The 25,690-nt window shown below is 40.4% G+C and overlaps 1 protein-coding gene across 1 annotated transcript in view; it reads right to left on the bottom strand.

Moving 5' to 3' along the window:
• LOC111871849 overlaps window positions 1-25,690 on the bottom strand; it is a gene marked incomplete at its 5' end in the record, with an annotated part of 118,063 nt that overhangs the window by 75,372 nt on the left and 17,001 nt on the right. The window contains 1 exon segment of the mRNA XM_023865222.2: window positions 14,252-14,427. Within this exon segment, the coding sequence (XP_023720990.2) occupies window positions 14,252-14,427 (176 nt within the window).

Genomic DNA, 25,690 nt, shown 5'->3' on the forward strand with positions numbered 1-25,690 from the left:
ATATATATATATAAATATATATATATAAACCTATATATAACCTAAAGAAAATTCTGATGAATGCACAGACTTATATATATATATTTCGAATGTAATTGTGGCGTTTCGATGATGCATATTTGCTTAAAAGAACGTCTCAGAGAAAAATACTGAAGTATGGAACCCATCAGTGAAGGACAACCTACTCCATATATGATTTATTTTTGAAGTTGCTTTTTACTCAAATTGTGAGTAAAGAATTTAAATTAATATATGAGACTGAATGTCTCAGTTCCCACCTCCTAAATCCTCTAGAACTGCAGCCCCAGCAGAGCTTTAATATAACCTGCATTGACAGATCCCATCAGCTTCATCCCTGTCTGTAAGGACGATTTGAAGAGATTGAAGAGATATTAGATATGAATAATACAGCACGGTTTAATAATCAGAACGAACAAGATAGAAAAAAGATATCGGAAGGGGAAGCTATCGTATAATGGACTACATAAAGTTTTTCAACTCCAGCTGAACAGTATTACAAACGCCGTTAAAGGAAAATCAAGAATGTAATATTAGAGTTATCTCAAGATTCTTCTTGTAACATTTGCAGATCTTCTAGTAGTAGTGGTGGATTAATTAAATTCGAATTAAATACGAATCTTTAATTAAATTAGGTACTGCATGAGGAGCGCAGTGCGTGACGACTGATGTATTCAGACAGCAGCGCTGCTGCTGCATGTGTGGCCGGAAGACGAACTGCATGCTGGGGAAAGACACTGCTGCGGTAAATGAACTGCTGACATCGACTGCGAGGAAGGAAACGAGCCGGCTTTGGACTTAACAAATGGACTAGTGAGAGTGAAAGTGGTTTAATTCAGTAAATGCTTTTCAAAATTAAGGAAGAACAAAGTCTGCACTTCTACACTGGAGCAACAAAGCAACACAGAGATACAGACAGTTCTTAGTATACGGTGTTTCACGAAGAGTAGCGTCAGTTCTTGACCTCATCGGATATTACTTTTATGTTGTTTTGTCATGGGATTTGTTGCGCTTCTTTTGTATCGAACAATGTCAGGAACTAGACACAAGAACCCCGAACAATAAAGAAATTGTTATTTGAATTTTAATGTTTTACATAATCTGTAAATATTTGAGATATTATTAATAAATTCGAGATGCTGGCTTGGGAACTATACTCGGAATTTATATACATACACAACAGATTTTCTCTTGAAATTCTCCTCTAGAAACTACAGCCGATTAATCTTAATTTCGTGTTACAAAAAATGTTTTCCAATAGTTAGCCCGAATAGCTGCGAACTTAAGACATAGCAACGAATTACTTCAGAAAGATAAACTAGATGAGGACGCTGTCTTTAATATACTCTGCTTCTTGAAGGAAAAAGAAAAGTACCCCCATGAGATCTTCGAGCCCTCTGTGTTTGTCCGATTTAAACTTCCAAAACAAATTCAAAATCATCACAAAAAGTGTTATGGATATTAGGCCACTGTTCACTGCCTAATCCGCTTGACCTTATACCCTAAAGCCAATAACAAAGACATGGAGGACTTGTAGACACTTGAGGTGCGGAGGCGGTTCTCGTGACAGTTAATACATGGCCGTGAACTACACTGCTAACATTATACAGATGGCCGCGCCATAGCTTAAGCGGTTAGTCGCTGACTTCCCACAGCTGCGGCCCGGTTCGATCCAGGGTCTGGTCAAGTGGGATTTGTGGTGGACAAAGTGGCGCTGGGGCAGGTTTTTTCCGAGTACTTCGGTTTCCCCTGCCAATCTTCATTCCACCAATTGCTCCACAATCACCCTCACCTATCATCTGTGGCTGGTACAATAAGCCAGAAGTGGCCGCAGTACAAGGGACTTAGTCCCACCCCACTAGCAATAAAAAATAATAAGATATACAGATGTTCTTAATATTTCTTCTTTCAGGACGAGAGGTGCGTTTTCCGCTGTCCGACTAAGCGTTTATAAGAGAATCTGGAACGCCTGGAAAGGAGTCTCTAGTGGAAGTCTAGCAGTCGCCGAGACAGTGGAAGTCCAGCATCACTGAGTCGAGTTGTATCGAGTGCATGGCAGTGACTCCAGCAGCAGAAGTAATTGTGATACTGCCGACGGCAGTAATTGTGAAATTGTGAATTGCTAAGTGTAAGGGCGAGGCTGAAAAAATTAGCTAGATCCAAGACGGCGTGAAGTTATTTGTCGCGTGACATACTCAACATGTGACAATATATTATGATGACAGTGAAAAAGTTTCCATTTTCTTTTAAATTTTATAGCAATAACTAATAACACGAATGTGGAGTTTCGTACGACTGTGCGTGGAATACTGATTATAAATCAACAATTACAAACACGTAGAAAGTATGTACTTTATATCTGATAAAATTAACATAACATATGTATTTATGAAATGTGTTCCTCCTGGAAAGAAAACAAGAGAATAACGGTAGCCGTACGGTCTGAGGCTTTTCCCCTTTCAAACACTGGAGTCGTGGTTTTGAATCCCACTCGAAGCATGGGTGTCTGTCTGTGTTTGTGTTATTCCGTGAAACTAGCGGCCTTGCGACAGGTTGATCCCTAGGGCAAGGAATCCTAGTGACTTTTTATGAGATTTAGAAACTGAAGTGAAACGAAGCCTTTCATAGATGCCCTATGTTTCAGAGAGAGTAAAAGGAAATATCTAAGAAAAAGAAAATACCATTGAAAATGAATTTAAACATTTCAGTAATATCATGAACGCCTCAACCCTTGTACCTCAAAAATTTAATGCGAAATATGAACACACGTTTAGAAATTGAATTATCTGAGAATTGTCCAGTGACGAATATGGCCTACTGAACATTCTGCCATGTGCCACGACACTGTACGTTATAACATTTCAGAATTCTTCATTTATTGGCTTATTACTTTGCATGCATTCTCCACCTTGATCTGTTGCCTGCTTGTTCGTTTGTTTAGCGACATTCCCCCAAATATGCTTATTGTACAAGAGAGAAGAAGAAGGAACCTGTCGTGACACATTTAAGAGACTATTTCAGCATTGCCTACTATTGTCTCAATACTTTGCAGCTAGTGATTAACAGTGAAACCGATCATTACTTCCAACTATATATTTCAATTTCCATGATTTTTCAAAGAATTTCTATATTTTTTAAGGGGAAGATTTACCCACAAATTTTCTCTTGGTACGCATAAATCGCTTTATATAAAATTAAAATGAAAATTTTGTTACATTATCAGAAGGTGATAGTAGAAATAATTTCACACATTACAAAATGTCTAGCTCATTAAATCTATTCACACTATTTGAAATATATTTGGGCATAATTTGCGAAAGAGATAATTAAGTTAATGTCCATATATCTCTTTCTGACGAGAGCTAAAAATTGATTTCAACGAGTTAACATCGAGATTCTTAGTCACTTTCAACAGCAGGATCATAGGAAAACATAAATGTAACCAAGGAAGAATTTAGAAGGTTGTACTTCTGGCAGACATATCGAACAATATTTTATATTGTACTTACTCATCTTATTGAAATCATAATTTTATGGCGTACATTAGTACGGGCAATAAAATTAAGTTTTCAGTAAGATCTGTGAGTGCAGTATACAAACTTACTCAAATCGTGTTTCATCGGAATATATATTACATTTTCCGATGAGACGCGCTTTGAGTAATATAAGGAAGTTATAAATTTGTGCTTCACCTGAAGTTGGGATTGTGGTGAACGGATGCGATCTGAACCGAACTGCGAAAACTTTCAGTGCCCCTCCTACATCCAAACTTCGAGCTATTCTAAGTTTTTTTGAGACAGTTTTGTGGTGAAGGAGAAAGACAGATTCGATGTTACAGCTGAATGCCGAATTTATTCCCCTTGTGCAAAGTACGTGTAAACACGCGTTCTTACACAATATGATGGCCTATATGCCTGAGCATGTAGCACTATTGAAAGTACGGAACAGAATGGAATACAACATCCTCACAATCTTCTCTTCCAATACGTGAACATATCGACTGGAATAAGAACCTTCTTTCATTTAGTATACAAGATGAAATGGGCAGTTCTTGCCGCTTGCTGGAGCGACTGCTTCACCATTCCGTCCACGGAAAACAAATCCGATACCAGGAGATAAGGGGGGGTGGGGGTGGAGAGGAAAAAATCGCAATTTGTGACGAGACCGTTTTTTTCTTTACAGAAAGGAGATGGAAGTTTTGTCCCCAGTTTTTCTTTTAAATTCCTTAATAGATCGGCAAAGAATAAATTAGGCAACACTGGTTTTGGGCTATATTTATAAAACCCGTATTACATTTGGAAGAGATGAAATCAGTTTCTGTGTATTGGGTATGTCATTTCACCCAATCTTTTCTCTTTATTAGCAATAGTCTGTCAATTCCATTATGAAGCGTATCAATTTTGATCACGTTTTCAATAGTACGTATTCTGATATTTTGCCCTATTGATAGATAATTAGTCTGGGTGGAGGTATGATTTTTTTCTGTACTTCATTTCACCAGTCACAGTCAGTGTTTATTCCTTGAATTTCAAAAAGGAACTCACCGTCAACCCATATCAAAAGTACAAACGCATTCGGCAATTATTATATCTGTTCTATTTATTTAACGACGCTGTGCCAACTGAAGTGGTTACATGGCATCTGGCGAGAAATTATGACAACTCTGTGCCTGAGGGATGCTGAGAAAGCAGTCGTGGCCTTTTTAAGGCTAATACTTAAGTGCTTACCTGGAGACACTGAGGATAATGACAAGTCTATCAAGATAGTCAGTATCTCGACCAAAAGGTAAACTGTGCCTCCCAAAAACGAAACGGGAGTTACGAAGACAGATATTATGAATCTGATGAACTGTAGCAACCAGTAAGAACATTTGTCAAAAAATTAAACAAATGGACAATTATGAGCAGTGAATTGGAAGAGATCTGGAAGGCCGCGGATGTAATCCATTTCAAGATATCACGTCAGAATTTTCCTGTAGAACCAGAGGAAACTAATAAAATGCTCCAGATACCCAGTACTCAGGGCAAGATTCGAACCGGTGACTAGTGTGCCTACTTGCTGACACTCAAACAGGTCGGGCCAGGTAGGTATAGCAAGTGTCACGTAAGTTCGAACAAGGCCAAGAGTAACCTTGAATGCGCAGAAGAAAATTTTCAGACAAGGGGTTGGGTTCGAGGGTGTGAGAAGTGACAGCGGCCAGTTGTTTCTACAACTCTTGGCCTTGTTCGAAGTTACGTGACACTTGTTTTAAAGGTTAAAAGAGAAACGTAGTTGCAAATTATATAGTACTGTGACAGGCATTGGCTGCATCATACCATGATGTTGACTGGTGTGTTACCTGCTCTTACCTGGGGATATCGTAAACATTATAAAATCCGGAACTGTTATAAATAATGTTGAATAATCAGTTCCAACCTCTAAGAAACACATTACATCGCCAAGTAAAGAAGAGCAGTCGGCCAGTGCAGTCTAGGGAAAAGATTGCTGTTTACTGTGAGAATCATCTGAAACTCATAAATACGTAGTACAATCTATGGGAAAAATAAAGACTTTTGTAATGCTGAAGCATGTGGTACATAAAGTGACCACTGCCCTTCAAAAGATTAATAATACACGTAGTTATGCCTGTTATATCTTTTAATATGTAACTTAACAAGAGGGGGGCACGCGGTGGCTAAGTTGCTTGAGGCATTATGCTTCAAGCCGGAAAGTTCGATTTCCGATGAGGTCACTGAATTTTTCAATTGGCCTAACCCTTCCAGCCGTACTATGTCCCTGGGGTCGAGTCATGAGTACCAGGAATCTTCCTGGGGGTAAAAGGCAACTGGCGCGTAGGGCTGACAACCTCACCACCATTCATGAGATCATTGTCTAGAAAATGTGGGAGCCTCGGCGTCTCACGACCTCATGGGCATCCACGGCCTGTTACAGAAATACCTTTGCTTTTTTACCTAACAGGTGATCATTCTGTTTTGTTTTATTTGCTCAGGAAGGACAATTCTCAGTCACTCCAAGCATTCACACCAATTGACGCTGAGTCAATAGGGGCCACAGTAGCTATGCTACTTGTGCCTTTAAATTTTCGCTTGTATCTCTACTTAAGATCCCTTATAATACAAATTCGAACGTATAGGAATATCAAGCCAGATGTCGAGGATCTATCGTTAGCCTTTATTCACACGAAGAAAAAATTACGAAGACAGCCTTGCTGACTAGGTTTGTGTTCCGGTCACGCTCCACGCACATTTGTGAAGTACCAGCTTTCCTGGCGGGTTTCTCGTGGTACTTGGAAAGTGTCTCCAGGCATGTGCCAGGACAGTACCTCGATTAGGCCATGCCCGCTGCCTTCCCATCAGACGCTATGCTGTCCAGGCGACAAGAGCATCGTGAAGTACATGTATACAGCAAAACGAACAAGTGTTCCGATAGAAATCCTATGGCACTAATTAACAACGGAACAATTAAATTAAGAGTAATATTAAAATAATAAAATATCCATCCACCCATTTATCTACAACCCTTTATGTTAGGTCTTGGCCTTTTTGAGTTTCTAAATCCTACACACATCCAGTACGACTCCCTGGAAAGGGAATCTGCCCGTCTCAATGTGGCTACCTACACACAGAATAAATGCACAGAGACATCCATGCCTTGAAGAGGATTCGAACTCACTAACCCTGCATTCGAGCGAGACAAAACAGTTCATGGCCTTAGACCGCTAGGCCATTTAGATCGGCCGTGAAGTAACTACTGTATATAATTAACTGCAATAAACTGGGGTCCAACCAGCCTCCTACCCAATTGGTATCGGGGGGCTCTTCTCCCGGGGGGTAAAACGAAACTGACAATTTAAGTCTACTCAGTTCTGAGTTCAAGAATGGTGAAGCTATATCTTCACTCCCTCATATGTCCTTCATGGTATAGTGCTTAATTAATTGAGAACAGAGACAAATCGATCTTTACGTAATTAACTAAACTCGCAGCTTAATTTCTGCGGCAACACAGAGCACAGCGTAAACACTACCTAAACCAAAGCCTGCCAGTCGTCATGACTGTGAGATAGCGTTAAGGGCCACGTGCATGTCTTAAACTCATCTTTTTTACCTCTTCACAAACACAACTCTTCGGGACTGTGTCATGAAGTAAGAACATTATATCTCTTATAGTCCTAAAAATGTACCAGATCCAGGAAGTACATGGCGGTGGTTTGGGTTAGATTTGATTTCATTCAAGAGTTTAGATTCATGAATAATGCAAGGCATATATGTCTTACTTACTTACTTACTTAATCCGTTCCTCTTATACCTTACGGAGTCGTTTTTTTTATTTTGAACATTTTACAGACGATAGAACTCCTTGGATGGGTGATCAGCCCGTCGCAAGCCCTCTACCTAAACACAGGACAACACAAACACAGAATAAACACATACATGTACCATACATTCATGCCTTGTGTGGGATTCGAAACCACGATCCCGGTTTCGGAGCGAGAGAAGACAGTACATGCCTTAGATCGACTGTTTACGGGACAGGCAAGTCACGTGCCAATTTTATGCAAAACAATGATAGAAGGAATTACTTAATTAAAATCAAAGAGTCAGGTTTTACACTTCATTTTTTCATAACCTATTTGTCGAAGAATTTAATAATATTCTATCACTTCACATTTATCAAGTGATCACTTCCGGAGATGTTTTCTCACCGAAAAGCCTTATTAAACATACGTCCACCAATTCCCCTAGTTAAGCGTTCAGAATTTCTGTTCACAGATAACACATCCCTGTTCCATATACAGGGACAGTCACTATTGAAAGGCCTACGTCATGTTAAAATATCCTCTCTCCAGAGTCTGCAGGGCGCCTCTTTGAGCCAAGAGGAAGACCTGCAGATGTGTGGAGAGTGACCGGATCTTGCCAGACAGTGACAGTGACAGTGACAGAGGGGCATTGTAGTCCGCAGGAAGATTAATTAAATGGGTTGGTTATTAACGTCGTTAGCGGCGTCAACAAATTGCACGTGGCCACTTCTCCAACCGAGCCACAGAATTTCACAGATAATACTGGAACGCGTACAGTCTCCCCAAATAAAAGAATGTGTGATATTGTCTGTTACATGAAAGCGGAAGGCTTCTGGATGTATAAACCTTAAATACAGAGGGGCCCATAAATATATACACATTTTAATAGGGGTTTATTAATTTATTTCCTTGGCACTACAGCCCCAGTGGGCCTAGGCCTACCTCCATGAACTCCGTTCACTTCGGTTTTTCTAGAACTTACACATACGGTGGGACTCCTTGGGCGGGTGATCAGCTCGTCGCAAGGCCTCTACCTGTACACAAACATAGAAAAACGCACACACACAAACTAAACATCCATACCCTGAGTGAGATTCGAACCCACGATCCTTGTTTCCAAGCGAGCGAAGACAGTGCATACCTTAGACCGCTCGGCTACCGTGATCGCCTTTAATAGAGGTTATCTAAGGAAATTTTCGAAGTTGAACCTTCAAATAATGTATGGTGTGTAGTACTATATTGTCTCAAAAGATGGTGCTAGTCACATGAATGCCAGAATCACTTTATGGAATGGCAGGAGAATGAAATAAAATGGAGGCAGAACGGTTATTTTTCGAACAATGCAAGATATTTTAAAGTTGTACTGGATATCTGAAAATGTTTGCGAAGTACAAAGACAGTGGCGGCGTAATTTGACACGGAACCTCCAACACGATTAACAATTGCTTGCATTCGTGTCAAATTTTAGGACGATGGTACAGCGCATGCGCACAAGAAAAAATCTGTGAGTCCCGGCAAAGCAACGAGTCACACTCTTCTACTATGGCATTGGAACAGCTTACACGATCTCCACTAAAGTCCGCAAAAGAATGTGTCCTACGGGAATGAGCCATTTTGCTTTCATCAAGATGGCGCACCACCACACTACCAATGAGACGTCAGAAGTTACCTCGATGAAGACCTACGGCATCAGTCGAAAGGACGAAGATGCAGTGTTGAGTATCCGTCATGCTCACCTGATTTAACCCCCCTCGACTTTTGCTTGTGGGGGTCCCTGATGGATGTGGCCTATTGTAGAAAATCACCGACATTCAGGACGTTACGGGGAGAAACCGAAACGTCGTGTGTCACTGTCCCAGTGGACACTTGGGCCACGGATACTCTTGCGGTAGTCCGACCAGCTTGGAGGTGTCTACAAGCTAATGGTGGAAAGTTTGAACACTTGTTATAGTTAAACATGTGTTGCAGCCAACCCTTTCCGTGTGTATCAAATTTGGATTACCAATAAACTATTTAAGCAGATATTTTGTACGTTGAAATATGTACATATTTCATGAGCACCACTGTACTTCTATCATAGGACGACTTAAAGTTTGGAAAACTTACTTGACAGCTTATAATTAAAGCGTGGGTTGGTAATATATGGAGTTCATCAGATCTGCACGAGGAATCTACGATAATGGACGTCAAATTATACTTTCATCCTCAAGTAAAATGGTTATTTAAGGAAACGAATGCACTCAATGAATATTACACGTGCTAATACGTGAACTTACGAGCTAGCAGACTTTTCGTAAATGCAGTTTCATAAGAATCTGTCACAGAACTTGCAAGCTATAAGCTGATCTAAATATTAGTTCAGGAACTTACGTACAGCGACTCTTGACTCCTGAATACCAGCCATCAGAACATTAATCGGCAAATCTGTCGGGAAAGGTCCTTCAGATATTTTGATATTTTTTCCTCTGATTGGTTCGCCAAGGGCTGTTATCTAAGCCGGCCCTCTCCCCATAACTGTACCACGTTTCTCAACGTTACGAAATGAAGGTAAACACCTAGTAGTGTACAAGGTGTCACACCTCAGAAGACAGTAACAAGAAAATGAATGCATTTCGAAACATATGTCGGATAATTTTGAGAAGGCAGAAAGAAAAATTAAGGAAGAAACGAATTAGAGAAGTCGCACTAGGACAGATCAATTAAGAAATGAGGGTACACGAAATTATTTGGAGTGTTCCCTTTACATGAACACGTTTGTGATATAGAGAAAAATGGAAAACACGTTTCTAATGGATGGAGCAGATTCGCTTCTACTTCATCACTCACTCATGGAGCTGAGCCCTTCTGGAGAAGCCGCCAACTCAGCAGCTACTCAAGAATTTCCTAGCATTTTATGAAACCCGAAGGTTCATTACCTTGTTCACAAGAGCCCTCCACTGGTCCCTATCCAGAGCCAGATCAATCTAATCTATACCATCCCATCCTATCTCTCTGAGCATCCATTTTAGTATTGTCCACCCATCTACGCCCTGGTCTTCCTAGTAGTCTCTTTTCTTCTGGCTTTCTCATCAGTATCCTACTTGCATTCATCTTCTGCCCCATTCGTGCTACATGTCCTGCCCACCGCATGCTCCTTATAATTGGAGATGGGTGCAATTTATGAAGCTCCGCATTACTCTTCTGTTTCATGCCTATAAATATTGTCCGTCTGGGAGACGGTACACAGGACAGCAGAGAAGAAAGTGGAAGGAGAAGTAACAATATTAGAGGCCGGAGGAGGCGGTTCGACTAATCCGTGGAGTTGTGATGATGAGGTCGATGTTTCATTTCACGTGACTGTTGATGCTATTTGGACGCGAAGCGAATTTAATGCTAACCTCAAAACGTGAACTTGTTTGTAAGCAGTTGGAAGTTTTTTCAAAAACAGGCAAATAGAAATTATTCATGAGCTATAAACTGAAGTCAACAGGCTAGCCGAAGGGAGATATTTAAGTATGTGTTCCACATAGCAGGGCGGCCGCACACCAACTGTGTCAAGACAAGCATCAAGACATGAGGCAAAAGACTCAGTCTTGCTTTATTCGTGATTCGTCAGCATGAAGATGACGTCAGGATCATGACTCAGATCGGTGTACGGTGGTCTTCATAAGCTCATTCGTTTCAACTGTGCTCTTTTCTTTGCGCCATGTCGCAGACATCATGTCTTGACGCATGCCGGTGTGGCCTACCTTAGGAAGTCAATATACACGACTGCATACACTTCGTTCTGCATGAAAATTATAAGACGTGCTAAGCTATGATTTAAATAGTCTCATTCATAATTATGCTTTACTGGGATTATTAGGGCAAGGAGTGGCTGTTTCAGGAAACATATACAACACTCAGAATTCCTGTATTAATACTTACAATTTCCTTTCAATTCAACGTTCCATAGTATGGTTTTGATATAACAGGATATTCGGACTTGTATCTTGCAAGTATTATCAGGTGTATAAGGCATTTCAATCCACTTTCTAGAGTCATTATGCTCAAGTGTCTTGATGCAACATTTAGATTTATGTCTACTTTTCGAGTCCCCTGAAACTTGATATACCCCACATCAAGCAGCCTACAAACAGGCCTACATATATTGCACGAGTACATTTCATTCACCTTATTCAAGACAACCATCTTCATGGTCAACAGATGGCACGGTAGGCTGAAGGAAAGGACTGCTTGCTTCTCTGTGACTTACCGTATTTAGGCATTGCCTTGCCTCGTACAGTGCGGCAAAAGACGATAATTTATAAAGTTCGATGATTCAATAATAACAGGCTGTGGAGGCCCTTAGGGTTGTGAGATGTCAGTTTTCCCTCATTTTCTAGACAATCGACTCACAGAGGGCGGTGAGGTTGTCAGCCTTACGCTCTGGCCGCTTTTACCCCCAAGAAGACTCCTGGTACTCATTTCTGTTAGAGGCTGAGTAGACCTCAGGACCATAGTGTGGCTGGAAGGATTAGTTCAATTTAAAATCTAATGACTTCATAGGAAATCGAACCCGCAACCTTCCAACTTGTAGCATTGTGCCTCGACAAACTACGCTACCGGTTGCTTCAGTAAAAGCAAATAAATTTAGTGGTATCTATAGCACAATTTCTAAACACTCTTAAATCAAAATTCGAGTTTTAATTTCTCTCGGCAGCAGGGCGAGATTCGGGTGGTCATATGCGTCCACAGCGACCATCGCTCACTGGCGATATAAGGCAGTGTAAACCGCCAAATGAATGGTACGTACATAAACTGCCTCTTGAAATCCCTGAGGCAGAGAGACACGAAGATAAGCACAAATATTATACCATTAAGCACAATCCCATCGCTATCTATAGGCCTATTATTAATTACGTGTCATCCACAATAGAAAATTTCCAAAAAGGAAACGTTCAAACGTTTGAAATGTAACACAAACAAGAACAAATCGATGTTGTCCAAAAACTGTCCTGAAATTAAGGTTTTCTCGCAGACATAAACAACAACAATGTGATCACACGAAAGGTGCATTTCCTATATTCTGACATCCTTGTAATACTCGTACAACCAGACTGTTCTGGTTACACACAAGCAATTTCTAAATAACCTGTATTTTGAGAAGAGAATGGAAACTTGCCCATCTGCTTTGTAGTATCTGTCTCTGAGTAAAGGTTCGGCCACACAGAGCGCTACGCTATGTTCGCTACGTACGCTGCGTACACTCTGCGACGCAGCTAACATAGGAAACACAGCGTACGTAGCATATGGAAGTCTGTGTGGCCAGTCAAATTGGCAATAAAGGGAGATATTTTTCTGTTCGTATAGCGAACATAGTGTACGTAGCGCTGTGTGTGACCGAACCTTAAACAGTAGCATCGAAATTAAGAGGTTAATTTCACAAGGCTCCATATGGTACAACCGTACTAACTTTTGTGTCCACATACGTGTATGTCTTCAGTTCAACTTCCTTACATCCGCCCTAAACAATGGGCAATTGCCCAAAGTAATACTCATACAGTTTATGTAGCACTTTCGCAATATATAATTTAATCATATGAAAGGCTGTAATAGCTATTATAAGTTTTGTACACAAGGAAAGTGTGCGTAATTGAGTTTCATGTAAGTGGCAAATTTCTGTACAAAGTTTTAATGGTTCATTTTATATGCAATTCTATAAGATGCCAAACTTTGTAGGACTTCCAAGAATTCTTTCATCAGCAATTTTCTTCCTCCCCTCTTTCCCCGTTCTTTAGCTTTGCAACTCCCCCACCTTCCAGCTATGGATTCCTCAACTCTTTCGCAATTTTTGAAATAATGACTGGTAAATGCACGCAAAATTCTGACTTGGACTTGTTTCTACTCACATCCAGGAATTCAATCTAGCGAATGCCATGTATGAAAACACTTGTTTAGTCATACAATAGGAAATATGCGAACTTCCCTTAGTGCATCCCTGATCAGTCACACAGTGTTGATAATGAAGCATACTTTTGGTTGTAAAAAAGCGAACTGTTTCAGATTTGAGGTTCACACTTGTACTGCAACGTACGTCCGGCGACATCACCTCTTGCAGTGCAATGTCTTTCCGAAATTAAATCTCCAACAGCCCTGAAATATAGGGTTCAAATGCATACCAGGATGAAGGCTTTCGCAAACTTCTCACCAATATAGAACTTTGAGTTGGTAAGAAGAATGAAACATAGGTACAAGAAAAACATGTAGACGAAAAAGAAAGTGTTCCGTGTGTGTAAATAACAGCATCCAGTTCCAGAAGCAAAGAAGTGAAACGAAATAAAATTGTAAGCGTTCCATCTTTCGACTCAAGAATTCAAGAAAACCATGTTACAAATAGCTTCAGGCTTGTATGAAAGTTTACTCGATTATTGCGGAGGGAAACCTATGATTGGTCACTGAAACAGATTAGCTCTGATCCACGAACAACAAACAATAAATAACAGAGAAATTAATTTAGAATCTGAGTTTATTCAGGATATGCAGAATTAAGGAAAAGAACATCCGAAGGAGCAAGCAAACGAAGAAATGATGAAAGAGATAAAAACGAACAAAAGAAAGAAATATTTTATTAAGAAAGGCTAAACTAGATTCAGCTGTCTCTTGTGAGTATGGTACTAAACTTCTGAACTTCCCAAAAGGCGAAGGATTTCCTGACAAGCTGAGCGACTATCAGGATCCTACTCGATGGATTGTGTTAGATGGGAAGGATGGTTCGAATAAATAAATAAGTAAATAAGAAGAAATAAATCCTAAGATTGTGACAAGCTTGAAGACGTCTCAAACCCTGTCACTTCTGACTTGTCCGTATTATTCATTTGGCTGTTTTTGGTTGCATTTGAGACAACTGCAATAATAGCGAAAATGGTTATTTTACATCATTTTAAAAAATACATGCGCATAAAAGCAAACACTTACCGTGATATTGTGGGCGATTAGGGTATCCGTGACGTCACCGGGCCTCAAGACGCGTGAATCTGTGAGCCAGAGAGTTCTGGAGGCCGGCGGGTTGGCGCAGAACTCCACAGTGAGGGACAGGCGCTGTCCTGTGGTGGCAGTCAAAGTTTTGTTGGCTGGATACACCTCAGGGCGTCCTGAAAGCAGACCATAACTTGCTTCAATCTTATTTCAAGGACAGAGACTTATATTTTAGGCATGTTGGTGCTTTTAGCCAATGCCATCTCGTAGAGTAGGCCGGTATGGCGAAAGTTAGTGAGATCTTCTTAAGGTACACGTATATGAACGATAAACTTCGGTAACACATGACATGGGTGCAGTCCATAAAGGATTAAGATGATAAAGCTGTTTGCAAAATTATAAGTGAATGAATATAACTGAATGCTGTGACCCGAATTCTGGATGCATGTAATTCAAGGTCCAAAAGAAAATTCAATTCGATTCTACTAGCCTAAATCCATGGGTTTTGTCGCTGTTATTGGTCGAAGCCACCATAATATTTAATTGGTTACCAAAGAATTCTGTTTCCTGTAAACATATAACGTATTTAGAGAGATGGTTATTCAATTAAAAAGCATAAGAGAAAAAGCTGTCTGCATTCACAGTAAGAGAAACAAGGCCAGTCATGTTATGATTGCTAACATTTCCTTTCTGTGTATGACACTAACGTTAAAACAGGAAAGTAAAGAAAGAGTGGGCTTTCTCTCACATTATTTTTTTTTTTCGGAAAATATCCTCCTTACTTTTGGACGGTTCCAGGGCGGTTATTATGATCGAAGTGTTCCATGTTTCCTCAGTCCCCGCCGGCATTTAGGAATAAAACTTAAAAGAGACCACACCAATATATCCCGCATCCTTCTCAATCATAGCGTGGTGTATTTAATGCATACAAGAACTGCTGAGCCACAGAAACAGCCGTTACTAAGTAGTACAATCAAGCAACAATAGAACAACGGGGTTATGCAATCCATTTCTACGCAACGGCTCGGTAGACATATTTCCGCTAACAGAACATGCTATGCAAGGCAGTGACGCCGTCAAAATTTCGGCCTGTGTTTTTCGTGGGATCTGTGCAGAGCGCTTATAAGAGAAGGGAATTCAGAAGCTAGGAGCAGTGGAGAGTACAAGGACCGGAATGGAGCATGTCCTTAGTGAATTGTGAAGATCAGTTGTGTACAGATTAGGACAGAGGAGTACAGAGTGACTAAAGACGAAATAACAAGATGAGTTCATAGTTATTTGAAATGCCAGTTTCTGTGTTAAAATCCGTTGCTAGCATCGAGGCCTAAAAGAAGCACTTACGAAGCTGCAAGCAAATAAGGGACCTAGGCTGCAGACGACTGTTATATTTGAGGAAGCAAAATGACATGTGTAGGAGAGTAAGGGTGACGAAATTAACGGATTCTATTTCTGATGACTGGATTTTTTAAAATTTTTTATTGCTAGTGGGGTGGAACTCAGTCCCTTGTACTGCAACCACTCCTGGCCTATTGTACCAGCCCCAGATGATGGGTGAGAGTGATTGTGGAGCAATTGGTGGAATGAAGATTGGCAGGGTAAACCGAAGTACTAGGAGAAAACCTGCCCCAGCGCCACTTTGTCCACCACAAATCCCACTTGACCAGACCCGGGATCGAACCCGGGCCGCCGGGGTGGGAAGCCAGCGACTAACCGCTTGAGCTATGGCGTGGCCGATGATTGGATTTACTGACACTTCAATTACAATGGCTCTTAATTACAATTAACACAGCGCTATCGCTGATTCATACAATTTGCAATTCACCGTTGCACACGCACTAGCATTCTCAGTTTCCACTAGTCGTCTCCTAGCAACGGGTCTCAAACCAGAAACTATAACTTCAAATTACTGTGAAATCTTCTTGTCTTCAGTCACTTTGTACTCTGTCCTAATCTGTACTCAACTAATCTTCACAGTTCACTAAGGACATGCGCCATTCTGGTCCTTGTACTCTCAACTACTCCTAGCTTCTGAATTTACTTCTTCTATAAGCATTCTGCACAGACCCCACGGAAAACAGAGTCCGCATTCTTGATAAGTCAGCGTTGCATAGTACGGTCCGATACGCGAAATGTGTTTACCGAACCGTTTCCTAGAAATGGATTGCATAAACCTGTTGTTCTACTGTTGCGTGAGTACATTACTTAGCAACGGTTGTTTATGTGGGTCAACAGTTCTTGCATGGAGTAAATACGCCACTTTAATAATCCTGCAATTTTCCAGACGACAGTAAGAAACCGATGTAGCTGGCATAGAGCCTTGAAATAAACAAAGAACCAAAGGAAATCAGAAGTCTAGAAGCGCAAATGTGACTTGCGCAATAGAAGCAATGTGCCTGAAACTGGCTACTCGTGCAGCAGAAATGGCTGACCGAAAATTTCTGTCGAGGTGTTACCCCACCGCCACGCATTCCAAAGGTTCCGAGTCGAAATTTGAAGCCAGAGAACGGATTTCTTCTGTTCCTTCAGGCAAATGCAGAAAGAGCACATTAAACTTGTTCACGATCGGTCGTTTCCACATCCTTTCCAATTCTTCATTGACTAACCGGCGTTGATGAACTTCTGTTCAGCAAATAACACACTAGACAAGTATAAATACGACATTTACATGTTTCTTCCCATTAACCCAAATGTCTCTGCATAAAAGAGATCGATTTCGAAGGTAGAAAAACAGCCATTGGCACTATGTAGGCCGATTGATTATGCCGACGGCAAAGTGACAGAGTGACATGGTTGCAAACAGGGAGCTACACAAATACGGCCTAGTGTTGCTACGGGGGAGGGCTGTTTGTAAGGAAACCCTGTCCAAGCAAGAACCAGACATGAATTAACTGAGTGAGAGAACGATGTATGACACACCAGAGGTAAGTTCTTATTTCAGCAGAAGCAATTATTCCTTCTGTCAGCTGTGTCTAAATGTATAAAAAAACTGAAATATGACGAAACATCTCTCTTCAGAATCGATTACTTTGTTATTCCTGTAATGATGATTCTTTTGTCTGTGGGGTACTATTCAGGCAACACAAGGTTCTATAATTTTGTGAAGAACTTAAGTTAGATTTGAGGTTCTTACGGCGGTGACTATGAAGAAAGCCGTCTTCTGGAACGTGGGGCCGTGTAGATATTATGTTAATCGACGTTTCGGAGGAACGTATCGCCTCCATCTACCTACGGGTCCAGCTCCACAGACCCTTCCCCTCTCCTCTCTACTGATTTCCCATGCAGCCCCTCTCCATTCCCTTCCTGCTCTTATACAGCTGGGTTTAGTCGACTCGACATTAGTCTGTGAGCACCTGCTCACGCTGGTTCCTCATTCGCGGATTTTCTTCTTTTTTCTTCTACCCTGAAGATGGAGGCGATACGTTATACAAATAAAATTGAATAATATTCAGGAGTTCTATCTTCTGGGACATAACATCCTGTAGTCCGTTGAAAGTCAACTGACGTTTCAGAGAAACATGTCGGGTCCATCTTCAGGGTCGAATAATAAGCCAAGCTAGAAACCAGTATGAATCAGGTAGCCGAATTAGTATAACTTTTTGGAGTTTATTTCCTAATGGAATCTGCCACAGAGGCCACCAATGGCATCAGGCATACACACGTACTGCAGATGATTGTTCGGTTTTGTTGTGAATATGCTCGAAATTAACCGGAGGCATATAGGGTAGCGTTTACTGAAATACGCTCTAAGCTATTCATGGAAACATGAAATCAAGCAATCTTATTGAAACGTTGCCGTTGTGTTGCTTACATACACCTATCAAGGTTCCACTTCGGTTTTCCTGTTAATTTCAGACCAGAACTCTGAAATGTTTTGAAACAGAACGAAACATTACAAATCTTCATAACCTTAAATCACCTACCGTCATAATATGAATTCATTTTAGGTATATAATAATATAATGACTGGCTCCACAGCATCTCATTGGGGCCTGACCTCTTCTTCAGTTTCCTAATCCTTTTCCACAGTAGGTACGACTCCTTGGACGAGCGTTAAGCCCTTCTCAAGGCCGATACATACATACAGGACAACAGAAACACAGAATAAACGCACATACAGACATTCATGTCTTCATTTGGATTCGAACCAACGATTCCTGGGTTCGACCAAACGAATATATTTCGTGATCGGCTACTACATTTTACATATTCACATAATATATATTCAGTACTCAAAGAATAGACAGGAAACACAGAAACGAAAGTCTTATCTCGTTCCTGGAAAGTGTTAACGCTCACAAGTCTTTGCTATGGTAATAGGAAATTGCGCAGTTTCAGAGATTGAACTCCCTGTTACAAAACTTTCAAGGATTAAAGTCGTCCAGGATGTGACTTCACTTAGTACTGTAGATTAGTATGAAACTTTTTAGGAACGCACAGTCTCCATCTTCACGGTAGAAGAAGTGGCACTCATAATGTCTGCCGTAAGAAACTCAAACTTCACTATTTAGTCTTCGCTATAAATTAATTAATTAACTTATCAATGGGTCTACAGCGTAAGGCTGACAACCTTACCGCCATCTTTGAGCCGATTGTCTAGATAATGTGGGACCCTCAACGTCTCACAACCTTATGGGCCTTCATGGCCTGTTAGAGGGATAGCTTTACTTTATTTATATTTTTCGAACTATCAAGATGATCAACAAGTGGTTTTTATGAATTCCAAACGTTCTTATTGCATTGTTAAAATGGTTTTATTTTTTATATTTATCAGTTTATTTTAATTAAAATTTAATTTTAATTTTCTATGTCAGATATGTCTCAAATGATGTATGTCAGAATTGAAACGTTTTAAAAGTTAAAATCTAATGGTTAAATAAACATAAATTTGATAAAATTGAAAACTACTTTTTAAATATTTGAAATTGGTTGCTGGTGTGTTTGGGGTTTGGGTATTAGATAGTGTAGATGGGATTTGTGGTTTTTGATGTTTATTAGGCATACAACTACCTGAAAAACTAGTATAATGAATTTAATATTTAATATGTGTTTTAAATATTATAGATTATGTGATCGTATTTTATGGTTACTTATGATCTTCTTGGTGTAAGGAGGTGAATGGTCGGCGCGCGGAGTTCGTGGTGTTGTAGACGAATATGTGATCTTGGTTTTCTAGAGTTGCAGTACCTACAATTTTCAAGTATGGTGGTTTTATTAATTAGGATTTTATGTCTATATAATTGTGTATTAATATCTTAGCTCTGTAATTTACTTACGTATTAATTATATTAGAGTGTGTATGTAGGAAGCTATTCTGTATGCATTTCTCGGTTTTGATATGGACTGCCGGGTGGCTGCAAATTAGATACAAGATATTTTAAATATTTACTGTATTGTTGATTTTTCTTTATTTTTATATATATTGTGTCTTATATAATTACTGTTTTATGATGTCTCTTGTGTGTCGTGTGACGACTGAAGTAGGCGAGCGAACATGACTGAGTGTTGCTGGTACCGTGTGGTCATGTTGTGTAAACTTAGGTCACGTGGTAGCATGGTGAAGTGGATACATTGGTGGTGATGGGATGAGGTGTTTTACAGTTTGTGGGATTATTCATTATACTGGATCAATGTATCTTTATGATTAACTCAAATATGGGATTGTGTGTCTGCAAATGTATCGCTCATTTGCTTTTTGTGGGGGGGGGCTGTGTACGTGAAGCCGTACTATTGAGTTTAGTAGTTGACCTTCCCTCTCTATTTGCAGAACTTCTAATGTAGCGTTAATTGTGCTGGATGCCTGTCCTGTGTCAGTTATGTGTTGGACGAACATATAGTTTTGTCTGTTTGCTTTTATGGTTTGAATGTGTTCTTGGAAATATTTTTAAACGTTCGGCCAGCTTGTCCGATATATTTTGATGGGAAATCAAATTGGTAGATTCAATTCTGATTGAATATGTCGGTTATTCGCTCTACTTTTGACTGTAGGTGGCTTTTGATTGTGTTGGATATTATAAAGAGTATTTTTATGTGTTCTTGAATAATTTTATAACAGATCTGGTTTCTGTTCTGAAAGAGGTGAAAGTGACCCATTTTGTTTTTTATGTCAGTTGCGAGTTTTTGTTGTCTAGGCTGTATTTATGTTTTTCTTCAATTTATTTAATTTCATATCACTTAACCACTAGATTTTAACTGTTAACAAGTAAAACTTTACCTTACAATATTCGAGGCATGTTCCACACAAAAATTAAAATTAAAATTTAGATTATAAAATTACTGATACATGTAAAAATGCATCAATTTTAATAATTCAATAACAACATATAAAAATAAATTTGTTCCTGTGCTTAACCAATTAAGCACTACTCCGTGGAGAAATACGACGGAGTGGATGTACAAACCCAGGTTTTCTTCACCTCGGCACTAGCTGAGGTGAATAGTTATCTTCACGCTCCAGCCACCATAACCCCGGTGAAAGAGACCACGTACCCATTGGATAGGAGGTCGGGTGGGCCCCAGAGCCGGTCTGTACGACATGGAGTAATGAAAATTCCTACCCCTCCTGGACTCGAACTCCGACTTCTTGAACGTCTAGCCCGTAAGCCAATCGGTATACCGCCTGCGCTATTCCGGCTCTTAATAACGGCATATGTAACGATCTCGGCAGACGGAAACATGCGGTGGGATGAAATACGTAATATCCGGAATTTTAAGCATTTTATTATCGCTTTATACGTATTTAATTATTATGTTGAGGGCACTTTACCTTAAAGGATGCCTAATTCGTTTCAACTGATACTGCCTTCAATTCCTGATTTGTAACCATTCTCCCATTCGGCGGGGCATACCCTATGCAGCGCAAGTAATTAGAAACAAAATTGTCAAAGTCGTTTTTTATGTTCAAATGCACAGTTAAGCATCTCGTTAAAACATGAGACAAAATTGAAATAATTAGACTCGGACATAATGAGTTCGCTTTTAATATCAGGCAACAGCGAACGGAATCTTGGGTGAGACCAAAATATGAAACATTGATGGCAGAGTGCTTGAAAAACATACCAACTTGCTCTGATTAATTTTGTCTCTTCTCGAAAGGAAATGGATGATCTTTTTGTCTTTAAGATTTCAGATTTCAGGGATATGATTTGTGTAGCTCGGTGAATAGGTATCAATGTTTCGAAGGAACCATCTTCAAGGCAGAATAGATGTTCCTGATTTTATTAATAGTAGGACAGGTATACAATTTACCCAGGCCCGTTACAGGGTTCTAAATTTTAAGGGCATTAACCCATATCCCACTGCGACACATGTATGCCTTCTGCATATCTGTTTCCCTCGCAAGAGTAATAATAGATCTCACAATTAATAAACAAAATACTGAAACCTGAGGCAGATTTCGATTACTAACTAACAAACTACACGGTGTGTTCAGGATCCTTTAGGACTCATTTTTTTAATTTTTGTCCTGCAATGCCATCTATTGGCGAGTTGTGGCGTTAAGACTCTTGAAGTTTCAGCTGTGGCTGTCTATAATTTCAAAGTGCAAGCATCGCTGCATCATGTGTTCTGACCTTGAATATAGCAGTACTGTTCTGACGCTCGTCGGAAAATCATGATTGAACAGAGAGCCAACATCAAATTTTGTTTGATGTTAGGCAAAACAGCTGGAAAAGCTTACGAAATGATGGAAAGTGTGTACGGTAGTGATTGTTTGAGTCAGTCGAACATTTTTCAATGGTATGCTGTATTTCGTGAAGGCAGGGAGAACATTCAAGACGCTCCATGTGCATCAAAGCCGAGAACAAGTCGCACTGAAGAATATGTGAAAAATGTGACGGAAATCCTTGCACCAGACAGATGTGTTTCTGCAAGACTCATTGAGGAGCTTTTGGGAATACCAAAAAGTACTGTGCATCAAATTTAGACGGAGGATTTGGGCAAACAGAAGCCTGCACGGTTTGTACCGCACGTGCTGTCAGGCGATGAAAAACATGCCAGAGTGGAACACTGCAAAGACATGTTACGGTCGGCCCAAAGTGATACAAAATTAACAAAATCGATTGTTACTGGTGACGAGACATGGTGTTTTCAATATGAGCCTCTCACAAAGCGGCAGAGTGCAGCGTAGTTGAGCCCAAAGAAGCCGAAACCAAAGAAAGTGCGCATGCAAAAGAGTCGAGTAAAGACACTGCTAACCGACTTCTTCGATTTCAAAGGAATCATTCACAAGGAATTTCTGCCAGAAGGTGAAACAGTGAATTCTGATTATTATCTCGGAGCCCTCAATCGTCTGTGGGCGAGAATTCTTCGAATTCGACCTAAATATCGAGAGCAAGGTTTCTGGTCGCTCCTCCACGACAATGCCCCACCCCACAAATCGAAGCTCGTGCGCGAGTTTTTGGCCAGAAAAGGGATCACAGTCCTTGATCATCCTCCGTATTCGCCAGATTTGGCTCCAGAAGATGTCTGGTTGTTCCCAAAAGTTAAGTTGGCGATGAAAGGAGACCGTCACGACACCATCCAGAACATCCAAAAGGAGTGTACCTCAGTTTTAAATGCAATTCCACAAAAGGAGTACAGTGACTGTTTTCGAAAACTTTTCAATCGATTCCAGATATGTATTGATTCAGAAGGAGACCATTTTGAATAATAAGAGTGAAATTTTGAAAATAATTCACGTCTGGTATTTTTAATGAACACAGTCCTAATGGAAGCTGGACACACTGTGTATAACTTTAACTGACTTCATGGTATGTAGCCCTTGAGAAGATTATAGTCATTTAACTGCTTTTGGAATTCCACTTCTTTTAACGGACCCCATATTTCACTGCGGTGTTCACAAGATCCCGCTAATAGGATCCATCTTAAGCCGCCTGAATCCAGTCTATACATTCAATTACGTTTTTGACGATATATTTCAATACTATGCTATGCCAATCTCTTGCGAGCAGTCCCTTCTCTTTACGATTTCAAAACTAAAATTTTGTACGAATTTCTCCTTCCACCCCCTCTCTCAAACTTTCAATTTCAACCTGTATCTACGTCCTCGTTCTCATTCGTTTGATTAGAATCTGGCGAAGATTAGGAAGGGTGATGTTCCTCGTTATGTATCTTTGCACATAATGCTGTTACTTCCTTTCGCGTAAGCTCAGTTATCCTCTTCAGCACTGCATTTCCATGAAGACACAAGCTAGGGCTATGTTCTTCCACTGTGATAACACACCACGTTACACACTCGAGTAAGAAACAGGGAAAACTCTAAGCAATTTCCTGTATTTGAATTTTTAGGTTGCAGAGGAGGCGAGACGCCAGAAGAATTCGAACTGAATGACCTCGGGTATAGCAGATGGAACTATAGACATACAAGATTATCATAAATAAAGCGTAAAAGCAGCTTCACATGGGATTATCTACACAATTTTCCTTCTTTCAATGATGTTGTAAGTTAAACTATTAGAGCGAGAGTACACCAAAGAAACTGGCAACCGCAACGCAACCGCAATTTCATAGAACTGTTATCGGCCTGAGTTGAACACATGTTACTGAATGGAGCAGCGCAAATTGAGGAAACGGCAATGGACTCTCCTCAATTTGCGCTGCTCCATTCAGTAACATGTGTTCAACTCAGGCCGATAACCATTCTCGGAAACCGCGGTTTCCAGTTTCCTTGGTGTGCTCTCGTCCTTAGGTTGTAGAAAATCTTATCAGGTTAGGAAGTACCTACTGCATTTTGGAACTTATTTTTTTCTGCAGCTGAGTTAATCAGCAGGAAGTAACATAAGCAAGTTACTGCGTAATACTCTTCTCTGAGGGTTCAGAGTAAGATACTGTTCGGTACATTAGGGATGTACAGAGAATTCACTGGAGAAATGTTCCACAGGACAACGCCCATCTTACTTATTCCAGTAATACTGTATCGCTAGTAACCGTGGTAAGTAATCACCGTTAGGCACGCGAGGAGAGTGGAAGGCAGATAATGTAACCCATCCATCGCATCGTCTCTTTGTTGTTAAGCAATTCCCAGTGGGGCTTCCGGCTTGAGTCCTCGCGTGCCTGCGTCAACTGTCCCACCAATCGGATGACGGAAGATTTATCCTACTCCAAAAAAGTAGGGGTTGGTTAAACGTTTTTGCATTCACATATTATCCAAGGGGCATTGTTTAAATGCACTGTTCCGAGTAATTCAAATCTTTGATGGAAATTCTGTAGTTGGCGCTGACAACGAAACCTCCGTCCCCTCTCCTGGCACAAAGTACACTCACAGACAAACAAAACTGGTGTGATTATTTGTACTTCTGAAAACACGAAGAATTTATAGAGAGGAGGTTTAAATAAGTGATAAATGAAACAATTTTTTTATGATTCTCTCACTAAAACTGCAAGCCAAGTCCTGTAATGTCAGTGTCAATGTTTCACTTATTCATCTGCTGACCAGTCAATATTAATTGTCATGGTTTTCTTCAGTCATTGCATAATGATAGTTATTATCTGTCTCTCATACGTTGGGAAAATTCTGGTCAACTAATTTTATATCGAAAACTTCATTGTAAATCTAGCATGAGCTAGTTGGCAGGACCATAACAAGGATATAGCTAATGCCACTCTTAAAAAAACTCAGCTCCAACCAGGAATCGAACTCCTGTCGCGTAGCCCGTAACCAGTAATTATCTACTGATGTGTAGAGCTGGTAATGCAAATGACAGTTGAATAAAATATGACTCACAAGGAAGGAGTGGGGTTCGTTTGGTTGTTGTGCGAAGTTAGTGTGAGCAGATAGCGAAGTAATTGCAAGGGAAGACCGAGGTGTCGCCACCAGGCATGCGCTCTTGTTCTGACAAAGCACAGTGTCACGCGTGATGGCGGCGCCTTCTCTCGCTGGAACACAGGCACAAGGGACAAGAGGATGTGAAGGGTGTGATAGGGAGCATCATGGTGCTCTGGGGGGTGTCTGACAATAAGATGTGAAAGATGTACGTCGATTACTGGAGTGAACCTATCTGCAAAATGCATTCTTTGCAATTTTTACTCATTGAACTCGCCGTTCATGTTTAAGAGACAGAAATCTTCCGTTGGGTACCGACAAGCTTTGGGACAAAGACAATCACATTATGGATATGACGCTGTGCATTGCTTGAATTCCTTTTGGCCTACTTACCTTATTTTGAAAAAATAAAAGTAAGCTTATACGATCCTTATCCTGCCTGTGTGCCTGTGTGTCTGTGTGTCTAATTAGCCCCCCCCCATTAAGATTCTGCATGCCTGAAATCAGCTTTATGAAAAACTCGTATGTTTGTATATCATGGCACCTGAGCCAGTCTCGTTGGTGTAATTCGTAAGTCCTTCCAGTCATTTTGTGTGTCTGTATGTATGAGGGGCAGTCAAGTGAAAACGGGTCAGAAGCCAGAACATATTAAAGAACATTTCTTACCTCAAAAGTAATCT

Source organism: Cryptotermes secundus, unplaced genomic scaffold, assembly GCF_002891405.2.
Source record: "Cryptotermes secundus unplaced genomic scaffold, Csec_1.0 scaffold1315, whole genome shotgun sequence".
In the NCBI taxonomy this organism is placed as follows: domain Eukaryota; kingdom Metazoa; phylum Arthropoda; class Insecta; order Blattodea; family Kalotermitidae; genus Cryptotermes; species Cryptotermes secundus.